General features: G+C 42.3%; 1 protein-coding gene across 1 annotated transcript; it reads right to left on the bottom strand.

Annotated features, from left to right (window-relative positions):
* Positions 1-3,033: 3,033 nt before the first annotated feature.
* Positions 3,034-11,358, bottom strand: LOC105034464 (splicing factor Cactin). Its single transcript, XM_073256399.1, is given in 7 exon segments — positions 3,034-3,305; positions 3,387-3,450; positions 3,677-3,763; positions 5,901-6,861; positions 9,529-9,649; positions 9,962-11,160; positions 11,162-11,358. Coding segments are annotated over 3 exon segments (1,275 nt in total). The 5' UTR covers positions 11,209-11,358; the 3' UTR covers positions 3,034-3,305; positions 3,387-3,450; positions 3,677-3,763; positions 5,901-6,861; positions 9,529-9,620.
* Between the last annotated feature and the right edge of the window lie 306 nt (positions 11,359-11,664).

Genomic DNA, 11,664 nt, shown 5'->3' with positions numbered 1-11,664 from the left:
GATCATGGTCGGGTAAAACGAAGACAGCATGTCAGAGACACGCTGATTCTTCATGGCCTCAATGTCGGCCGGCAGGATGAGCGCTTGGCATAGCCTCCTGGCCAAGTCGTGGTTGGCCAGGGCCGACGCTCCTCGGGCAGTGGAGAGTCGTCGATGCCCCACCACCGACCGACCTTCCTTCGTCGTCGGACGCCATCGGGGCCTTCCCCCGTGCGGACACCCAGGCCCTGATATCGGAGAAGGAGGGCACGCTTGAGCCCGACCGGGTCCCTCCCGAAGGTGCGGCAGCAGCAGACGCGGGTGGCTCGGGCTCGCGCGTCTCCTCCCGAACCTCCTCTGCCGCTGAGCAGCCGGCACGTCCTCGACCGATCCCTCGGCCGCCCTTCCTTCGGCGAGGCTGCCCCCTCGACCGATGGTCCCTCGGACGGGACTTCGACAGGCACTGTCGGCGCCGACAGTGCGATGACAGGCTCCGCCTCCCCCCAACCGCTCGCTCGGTGGAGCCACTTGAGGCCTCTTGGGAGGCCGCGATGGTCCGGCCCTTGCGCCGGCCTCTTCCGCACAGCGTACTGCCGGACGTCGGCCCCGTCAGTCTCGCCCTCGGTGGCATATCTGCAGACGACGACAGATGATCAGCACCCAAAAAGAAAGGAAGGAAGAAAGGAGGGGGAAAACAGAAGGCGAACCTAAGCGAGGGACCGGGCTGAGACCGGCGTCGTACAGGCCTGCTCGGTGACGAGCTCCCTCTGCTTCGGCACCGAAATATCTTTCAGAGTGGAAGTCTTCCGGTCTCCGGCTTCCACCCGACTGTTCTCGTTCGGTTGGGTTCGGGGGTCCCCCCAACGGGCAGGAACCCCAAGGAATAGACGAAGAGACAAAAAAGAATTGGTTCTTCCATCCATGAATGGACGACGGAAGACCGGTGATGAAAGAAAGCCCCTTCGAGGATTAAAGTACCACCACCCTCGGGCTTTAGGGTGGGGTCGGAGGACAAAAAATGCTCGGAAGAGCGAAATCCGAGGGATAGTCGGCAAAAGCCGACACAGCAGGGCAAAACTGACTATTAGCCGAACCGAGTTCGGCGCAAGTTGTGCCGGACATAGTCCGTAATAGTCCAGAACGTTCCGGACGAACTCCGGGATCGAAAGGAAGACCGGCCCGAAGTCCTCGACGTAGAAGGCGACCTGGCCCTCGGGCGGGCTGTTGACCCGACCGTTGGCACCAGGGGCAAACAGCCGAAATTGCTCCGGGATGCAATATTGCTCCCGGAGCCGATCGACGTTCGGCCCGAAAGTGAAGAGACCTCCACCTCCGGGGTCGACCGAGGATCGTCAGTCGGATCCCCCGACCGACCTCCTCTTGGAGATGTTCTAGCATGGACCAAGACAGAGGGCAGAAAATGGGAAGAAGACGGGCAACGGAGGCAGGCCCCTAGGAAAAGAAAAAGACCTCCAAAGGGGGAGAAACGGAGACGGTTACCTAGAGCTGGGGACCGCACGGCAGAGTTTCGACAGCAAATGGGGAAAGTGGAAATCTGGATGCAGGCGACCTTGTATATATAGTGCCCCCGACGGTCGAGATGGAAGCACGACCAACGAGGGACTCCCAGATCGCGCCATGGCGACATCCGGGCCATCTTTCGACCCGACGGTTCGACGCACCGTCCTCAGATCAAGCCACGTCACCTCCATCCACTCGAACAGACCCGCCCAATGGCCACCTGCCACGTGGCGAAAAGGCCGTGACGTTTCGCATCCCCGAAGGGACGAGGAATGACGGTTTCCGTTCCCAACGAGACGGGACATCTGACACCGACGGACCTGACGGGACGTCTGACACCACCGAATCGCCTGGCACTCATGAGGCGCCTGCACCGGATCAGCCAGCGGTGCGGTCGTCAGATTCGGACTTAATGCGATGGGAATCCACTCCTTTCGCCGACGCTGCCGCCATACAAAGACATTAGCCAGCGCACCATCCGACTCAGGAGTGGAGGGGGGCAACTTTGGGCCATACCGACGACCCCACTCACGCCGACTCACCGTCGGGCCTACATGACCGGCCCCGACTCTGCCGACGATGGCTGCCGTCGCGACCGACCGAATATACGTCGTTGGACAGACCTTCTTCGCTCTCGATCAGCCGAACTATGGAGCCCGATGCCCGACTCCCACAACGCGCCCGACTGACTGCCGGAGGGTTCCCGGGCTTCCGCCCGACGCCCCTCAACCAGCCGCCGATCTATAGTCGGTCGGCTCCTCCAAACGCCGTACGACTGCTGGAGGCTGCCAGTCCTGACACCGGCATGCGGCACAGCCGCCTTGGGGCATTATCCCACTTAAGGCATGGGTCAACCCTAGTGATTTGACAGCCCCACGACGATTTGACAACCTCACGGTGGCTCTGACAGTCCTCGACGATTTGATAATTCTTCCATTGTCTGCGCCATTAATGACGGCGCCATACCGCGCTCCACTATATATATCGGGGAAGGCAACAGTACTGGGAGGTCCTTCTCGAAACCCTGGAATCCCTCCTCCTTTCTAGCTCTCACTCTCTCTTGCTAAGCTCTCCTTGATTCTTGTCTACTGTTGCCTAGTCTTCTCTCTAACTTGACCATCGGAGGGTCTCCGCCGGAGTCACCTTCGGTCAGTGCGGATTTCTTTTGCAGGCGCTCGTTCCCGACGACCAGGCGACGAGGAGATTGACCGCAATAATTTCTAATAAAAATATTTTTACTATAATTCGACAAACATTGTTTTATACAGATAAACTAATAAAATATTACAGTTAGTTTATTTCCATTATTTCAATGATTGTTATTAGTATATAGCTTAAAGGAAGGAGTTTGAAACCGTTCTAATGCCCTCTTTTTAAACCTTGACCAAAATCGTCAATTCTTAAGCAATACTCAATTTAATCGTCTTAACATGCTCATCGTACAATGGTTGGAACAGGAAGCCGACCCCACAAGGCACGGTTCAGACCACCGCGCTAGCCCTGAAATCATTCCATCCCCAAAATAGCTAGTGGTCACCAAATTAATAAATTTGTCGATTATCAAACGGCTCCATCTGAGAAAACATTGCTTTCTAACAACTAATCTTGTCAAATATTTTGATAACTATCACATTGCTATTAGATTTGCTGGTAGCAACATGTTGACTCATTATTTTATGTCAAGAGTCCCAAGCTCAAGATCAAATCTGCTTGCTAGTGTAAAGGGCAGCCACCAACAATTTAAGCTTCCAACATCCTCAAACCCTTCGTTCCTTCCCTGATTAGCACACGTGATGCAGGCAGGTCTGCAGAAAGCATGGAAAGTTTTTACTTCCCCATCCAATTAAAATTTTTCTGCTATCGTTGATGTAACTTAATTAATTAACCTGTTTCTTCCCTGCTTCTTTATTTTTCTAGTGCGTGTATTAAGAACGGGGAGTCTCCAAGTTTCTGTAAAAGGGGCAACAAAAAGTTAATTAGCACCTGAACAGAACGAAGAAAACTACCCATCACTATTCACCTCACCAACCCATTTCCCACAACCGCTGAAAAGAATATGCAAAACGGACATAAGCAGATCTTCTCAAAACATGTGCTAAAGACCCCTTAAAAAAGAGTAGCATAAATCAGTTATATAATGAATGAGAAAAATTAACCAATAAACAAGATCTATTACCGAAATTAACAACTCAAATTACATCATCACGGACATGATTTTGAGCCGCTAAGTTTCAGTTTTTCTTCTCTCCAGCACCAGGCAGACCTGCATACAAAACCAGTTTGTGAACTTGCATAGAGAACCTGTTTGGTTTCCCCTCAAAATATAAAGAGATAGAAGAGGCCAGATATCATTAGCCAGGTACTAAAGATTTCAATCAAAACAAACTGGTCAACTAAAAGTCATAATTTCCTGTGAATTTCCTCAAAACTCCTTGACGTATCAAGTTTAACCAATCCCAACTTGATGAATTACGGCAGAAAAGAAATATCATGCCATACAAGGGGTGCAACGAACGTGAAAGTGCATCTGCCAACTGACTGATTTAAAAATCATCAACATTTCTCAAAAAAAAAAAAAAACGAAAACAAAAAGAAACAAAAAAAAACAAAAAACAAAAAACAAAAAAGTCATTGCCAAAGGCCAAGAGTCCACAGATTGAGAGCAGGATTAGTCTACTCAGCGAAAATCCAGCCATGAGAACTTGCCATCACTAGTTGCTGAGCATGCTGATGTCATATAAAATTTAGGGTAATTAATTGAAATAAATAACAAAAACTATCACATAGCACTATCTTTTTTCTTATTTAGAAGAACTCATGCTTACTCAGTTGGACAAGCCAACTTGATTACTTGGGAAAAATTACAACACTTCGAACTTCATTAACTTCCTAAATCATGGTTTTCATCTGGGTCAAGATCCTGATGTGTACTAGTATAAGCACCCAATGATATGATTTATGAAAAACATCATCTGATATTAACTGATATATCTTGACATATCTGCTGATACAAAAATAATGTACTGGCCCATACTTTATCATCACTCTTAAGATGAATGTATCAAAAAAGACTTAATCTTGTTAGAACTGTCCTGGCTGGTATTGATATTTTGGTCTGCAGGATGCTGCAAAAACAGGTATGGGCCATAATGACAGAAATTGAGAAGCATAGAGGTATCTGAAATGAGAATTTTGAGAAATCCACAAAAAGATTGCCAACGCTGACTATCCTGAAAACTAGGATAATTAACTTGAGTCAAAAGTTGATTTAACTTATCCCTAAAATTTAGGGATAATTGGTTCTGCAACCTCCTTGCATTGCCAAAAATGCCAAAAGTTGCCTCATCCCGCCCTCAAATTCTGCTCCCTTCAATTTATTCTCTCACTGAATGTAGCTTACACACGTATAACCAAGTCATGGTTGCAAACAGAGCCAAAATATTAGCTGATATTTTAAAAATTCTCTAGTTTTTAATCTTGACTGAGAAAAACCACCAAGGATCCGTTCTTTTATAGGTAAAAAATTTATCTGAGAATTCATATTTTTCTGAATAAATATTTTTCAGGCAATATTTAGATAGAAAAATAATTTACCCATGTTCTTTTACACATGGAAAAGTAGCTTTGAAATATGTTACTCATATTCTTTTACATTACTACTTTTCTGGATAAGTTGTTAAAATTTATCCATATTTTTCATAATATCCTTTATGCTTTTTAGATTTGAAAAAAGTGTATGACTGAGTTATTGGGTATTGCGCGATGGAGGCATTGGAAATAAGAATGGAGTATTTTAGGAATAAAATTAAATACCTCTTTTATTGGCCAATGGAAAAATGATTTAGCCATCCCTTAAATGGATAAGATTTTTTTCCCATTTTATGGGTAAATGCTACCCATAGAAAGTAACTTATCCACCTTGAAAAGCGTAAGAATATGAATAAGTTGATCAATGGTACTTTCCTATGATATTTACCCACAAAAGAACAAGCCCAAATTGTTTCATCTTGGTATGAGTTACTTAGATTACGAAGTTATTAGAGTTTAAGTATGTAACTTTTAGAACCCAGCTGAATACACAGGCAAATACACCATCAGCTAGCTAGAATAAAGAGAAGATTCTTAGCAATAATTGTACCAAAGAACAGCCCATTAACTTAACAGACATATAGCAGGTTATAGTGGTAGCTAACAGCTGTTCTTTGGTATAATGTTAGTAAATATCTACCCTTGTGCATAAATATAAAGGCAAGAAGCATGCACTTACACACGTGTGCATGAAGTTGTGTGCTTGGATTCATAGACTGGGAACTAGAAAGAGAACAGACAACCAAATTTACAGGAAATGCTATTTGAACAAAACATGGCATCTAGCAAAGGAATTGATTCATTAAATATACCTTGTGTCTTTTTCCTTGAGAAATAATTTTTGTGGGCCCACCATCCTTTGATGATGTTATTCCAGCCAGATAGAACATGCCATACATGCTGTCCCATATATAGGTTCACTGAGAAGCATTCGACTCATTAATCTCATGGGGAGAAAAATAGCTACCTTGCCAGAAAGGATATGCATATGATAGGAAATATCCCTATTGCTCCCATAGTTATGTTTCCAAAAGGAAAAATGGTTTCAAAACATGCACATAGGAAACAAATTCCACTAAAGAATCTTTAATGTTAAAGAGATAAATTTCAGAATCACATTTATTCCTCTTAAACAGCAAGAACAGGGGTATAGAAGCTACTTGAATAATGTTATTCATAGTCAAAGGCAATGCAAGACTGCTAACTGAAATAGGTTCATGAACAATCTTGGAACCTTCATTAAATTACAGTTATTTACTTCATATGTTTTTCCTTGTTTTGGTTAAAGAAGCAGCATGATGCAACATTAATTATATATCCAACAGAACAAGAAAACATTTCATACTTGGAGATACAATTTACAGTTATACGACAAGAAACAATAGCAGAACAAAAAGGAAAGGTCACATAATTGGAATGTTGGTCTTCAGACACAATAATACATGAAAGATTCAGTGTCAAACTAGACTATGATGTGATATCTTTTGCAAATTCCACATGACAACATAAGTAATTCAACAAACATAACATGATCTATTAACAGAAGATTCTTCACAAACACAGGCAGACACGACCACATATCATTGCATGAACATATTATGCATGAATCACAAGACAAAGCAAAATAGTTGACAAGTAAGACATCACCCATGTTGATGTCATAATGCAACCCAACATAGCATCAAACAAAACAACAAATTTTGAAGGCCAGATGCTTCACAGTGCGGAGCAATTCAGTTCACCATGTAACCACAAGCCAAGATGTCTCTGCTGCTACATGACATATCACATTGGTAAGGCATTTAATTTGTACAGAAATGTGGATTCATTTGCACAGTGACTCCATAAAATTATTCATTGCTTCTTATGCTATTAATTTGTATATGCTAATAACAAAGTTTTTAATTTATAAACAAAAGTTTTAATGCTCGTAATTCATAATAGTATGTCTACCTTCTGTAACATCAAGTTTTATATGACATTTATCTTCCTCTTGCTCAATCAGGATAACCAATTGTTACAAGTCAAAACATTTGTCAAACAGATAGCTATGGTCTGTCATATGGCTATTTAACAATTATTTAATCGAACCATAGCAATAAAGACAACAAAAATGTATTCTTTTCTCCAAAAAAAGCCCATCTTGATGCTCTTTGCTTAAACGCTGTTTTGTAATGGCACACAAACTCATTGACTTTGGAGAAAAAATGGTCAACAATCTATTTTCAAACATCAATTTTTTTTGGAAATGACTCTTGCCACCTAATGCAATAGTGGCACTCCCTTTAGACCAAACTGCATCGACAACAGAAGATGAAGAGAACTGTCATGGAGTGTATGAGTTCAGACTTCCGTGTAGAGGATGAACGAGCAAGGAGACAAGACACATCCCAACAGCAGCCCAAGCATGGACATGAAGCAAGATGTGGATCTACCATTAACAAGGATGAAGCTTAGTTGTTCAATGCATCCTCACAACCAACACATCCCATTGCCTGGGAAAATGCTTCTCTCAAAGAACAGCCACCACATGGTCTAATCACTGCACGAACAATCATAGGAATGCTCGATATCCACCTTAATGGCCATGAATGGGCCCCCATTTGGGGCCATTTGAATGGAACAGAAAGCCTCATAAGCAATCAGCAGATTTTCAGTGATTAGGCGCTTAGCCACAAAAGCCTTCTGTTCCAGAGAAACTAGAGGATGGAGATGAAGCTTCAACTGGTTGACAAGAAGCTTAGCAATGAGATTACATGTGACATTGCACAGACTCATCGTCCCATAACAGGAACTTGATGCTCTAGGAGGACAAAGTAGGTAGCCTTCTAGTTGGCAGGAATGTAGCTAGTATGGAAGAAGTGGCTACTGCATGACAAATATTCTTACTAACGGTAGACCAAAGAGCTCTGTAGAACATGACCCAAAAACCCAAAACCCATCAGGTCTTGGTGCCCAATTAGGTGCCATGCTCCATGAAGTATCTTGAATTCATCATTAGTGCTTGGTTAATTAAGCAATGGACATCGTCCTCCCTGAGAATCTGATCATCAATGGGCAAGTAGATCATATTTGACCCCGGAGTTGAAGTCTTTTAACACTAGTTAAGTTGACTGGAGTTAGTCCTCTCACTCTAGTCATATCAAATTAGGGTTAGTCCTTTGATCCTTATCAATCTAAGCAAGGATTAGTCCCTTGACATTGGTTAAGTCAATAATGGAATCCACTCACTAGCCTGGTTAAAACATATTAGAGTTAGTTCTTGACCCTTTCTCAAATCCAACCAGGTTTAGTCATCTAACCCAAGTCAACTCCAAACTACAGTTAGTCCTCTGACTTTGATGAAATCCAAATAAATGTTAGTCCTTGGACTTTCATAAACTAATGTTAGGGTTAGGCCCCTAAGTCAAATTCATGTAGGTTTAGTGAGGCAACGGAAAAGGGTGAAGGGGGGATCTGATTGTCGAGATTACACTTCAAAGATTAACACTCAAATAAAAGCAAACCGGATTAAGGACTCTTTTTTTGGTGAAGGAAATTCTCTTGAAGAAATAATATATGAAACATCCCCATAAAATGTATTTGATGCATATATGTAGGGCATAATCCCCTAACCCTAATTCAGATAATAAACTTGATAATGAATCATACTCAAAATAGGACTCGACAACAAAAAACATGCTAGAATATTCTACTACAAATATGGAAAAAAATCAAATGTTTTCTTGTTAAAGTCTACTCTCATGAATCCATTGGTTTCTATGAAGCTTGACATGATCCAGTTGGTCACAGTACCTGCCAGTTGTATTTTGTGCTGCATTAGTTAGTTCTCTGGTCCTCCCTAATTTCAATCTATAGTTAGTCCTCTAGCTCCGACTAAATTCAACTTACAACAAATCCAAGTTGACCATATATCATCAAGCTAGACAAGTTCAATTGAAGATGTTGATGGACCCCTATATCCCTAAACCAAGTTCCATATATCTTTCACTATAGTCCACCTTTGATTTTATTAAAGGCAAATGTAAATCATATTTACTTTTATATTATTTGACTCATTAATGTAAACTTGGAGTGTGCCCCTAGCTAAAGCCAAATTTAGACACAAGTTTTACATTATGTTTATCTTCTTTTCAAAAGTCATAGATAAGGTCTTGTGATCAGAGATTCATCAAATACATCTTTACTTTTGTCATGAAGGTGCTTGCTCTTATCTTTCTTATTGTAATTGTTTTAAAATTTCAGTAAAAACATTCAAATAACGATCCAATAAAATTTCCAAAAAGAGCAATAGCAACGAATCTAGATCAAAGGAATATCTAGAAATTCGCCATCTTTCCTCTGTAACATATTTTAGCAGACAAGCCTAATAAATAACCTGATCAGCTAAAATGTTATATGAGAAACTAATAATACAACAATAGAAAGGTTTACACTTACCTAATTGGCAGAACTGAAAGAGCGTACACTAAGAGTTTGTGAACTTATGACCTCAATGGTGTTGTTAAAGTAATGTTGCTTTCTACAGAACATCATGCTGGTCTAATGATCTGATCATATCCTGCATCCAAGCACATAACCACTGCTTTACAATTAATAAGTGGAAACCTTCAAAATTGAAAAACAAACCAAACATTTTCCACAAATAAGTTCAAGAAGAAGCAACCTATAGTTACCAATACCATGAACTATTGATAACCTGCAAACTGCATTACAATAAATTGCAGTCCATGTATCGATAAAATGTTTACAAATATATTAACCATAAAAACTAAGAAAAGCAATTATTGAAATGATAACATGACCATGCAGCTGAAAAGTCATCATCTACGATAAGATAATCGTTTAAAGTTGAAGTAAAGCCGCAAGATACCATGATCAAAAGTACACTTGAATCCCCTTCTCCGTGTATAGTCCCACTCATTGTTTATTATTCGAAATGCAACATCCTCATAAGGCATTCCAGCATGAAACCTAAGGAGGCAAGTATCAGTGCTGCTTCCGTCCTTCTCCATGATGTACTGTGGAGCCTTCCCAACTAATTCTGGGTAATAAATGTCAAACTTGTAGCCTTGTATGGTCTTCGGAGGAGGATGATCATGATCATAATGGACTCGATTGTACTTGTTCCACTCATATCCACAGTGTACCCGAGCAACATACTTGGGCTTTGTCCATTGCACTGATGATTCGAGTGTTACCTCTTCCACAGCTCCCACTTGTTTGGACTCTACATGATCATCAGCCAAAGAATCAATATTCTCTTTTTCAGCTTCAGAAGAACTGAACCTCTTCTCCTTGGGCTTCATACGAGAAATGTAAAACTCCTTCAAGTATCTCTTTGCTTTATGGATCTTAATAAGCTCGATAACAGCCTCCCAATATTCAACCACCTCAGCTTCACCAGAATGCATCCGTGATTCGATCTCTAGCTGCATTGAATTCAATTCATCAAAGGTTTTCTTTTGCAAGAGACTCTTCACATCAAACTCCACACCCGAATAAAAGCAGCAGCGATCATCTTCCTTCGTACGAGCTTCGGTGATTTTCCAATCACAGACCACCTTCACTGCCTCCCAGAACCGTGTATGTTCTCTGTCGACATCCCGGAGACATTCAATTTCTTCTCGAAGCTCTTCCAACTCCTTCACTGGTAGATCCACGAAGACCGAGGTAGCATCATCAATTTCGATATCAAGATCCTCCCAGCCATCGAGAATTTTACAGAGGATGTCGATGGGTTTCGGACGTCCTTCACGTAGACGAATCTCCGACCTAATCTTCTTCTGATTCAGAACAAACTCTGCCTCTTTCTTCCCCAAATCTTCGAACTCAGCCTCTGAACGCGCTCTCTCTGCGATTCTTCGTTCCTCTTCGCGCCGCGCCTCATCGGCGGCTCGATCGATCCTTCTTTTCTTGAGCTTTTCGATCTCTTCGAGTCTTTCTAAGCATCTCTTCCTCTCGGATTTCACAGATAGGTTTGGGGTTTGGCGACCTCGAGCGAGGTCTAGATCGATTTTTTTTCTCCAGACGAAGGAAGGGAAGCCCTGGGATTCCAGCTTCTTGGCCACCGCTTCTCCTCAGGGCCTGCTTCTCCTCAGCAACCGCTTCGTTCGCCATCAGAGAGGGAGAGATTAACAGACCGAATGTTCGGGCTTCGCTCCTTCCGAATCCCCGTTCCACGCGGCGGGAGATATTATATATGATTTATTGGAGGCGTGTTTGACCATGTTTGCTTGGCAATTGGGAAATGGGATGAGGTCGGTGACTTCGCACCTTTGAGGTTTTAAAACGCTGAGACGCGAACAAGAACTGAGGCAAGAATTTGGATACCCGAAAATTTTATCTGACATAAAATATTTGGGCCAAATATAAAAAGATTAAGGAGGAAAATTATTTGGTGGATCAGACCATGGATCTAGGATGAAATCATTCTAGCTAGATTTATATTATCCGAGGATGAAATTATTAGATGGATTTATTTCACTCTAGATTCACAATGAATCTGATCGATTTAATAATTTTTTGGGAGAAAAGAAAATAGCTGCTTCCGGATTTCCAGATTAATAATTCTGC

Source organism: Elaeis guineensis, chromosome 4 (genome assembly GCF_000442705.2).
Source record: "Elaeis guineensis isolate ETL-2024a chromosome 4, EG11, whole genome shotgun sequence".
In the NCBI taxonomy this organism is placed as follows: domain Eukaryota; kingdom Viridiplantae; phylum Streptophyta; class Magnoliopsida; order Arecales; family Arecaceae; genus Elaeis; species Elaeis guineensis.
This window is presented reverse-complemented; position numbering and strand designations above follow the sequence as displayed.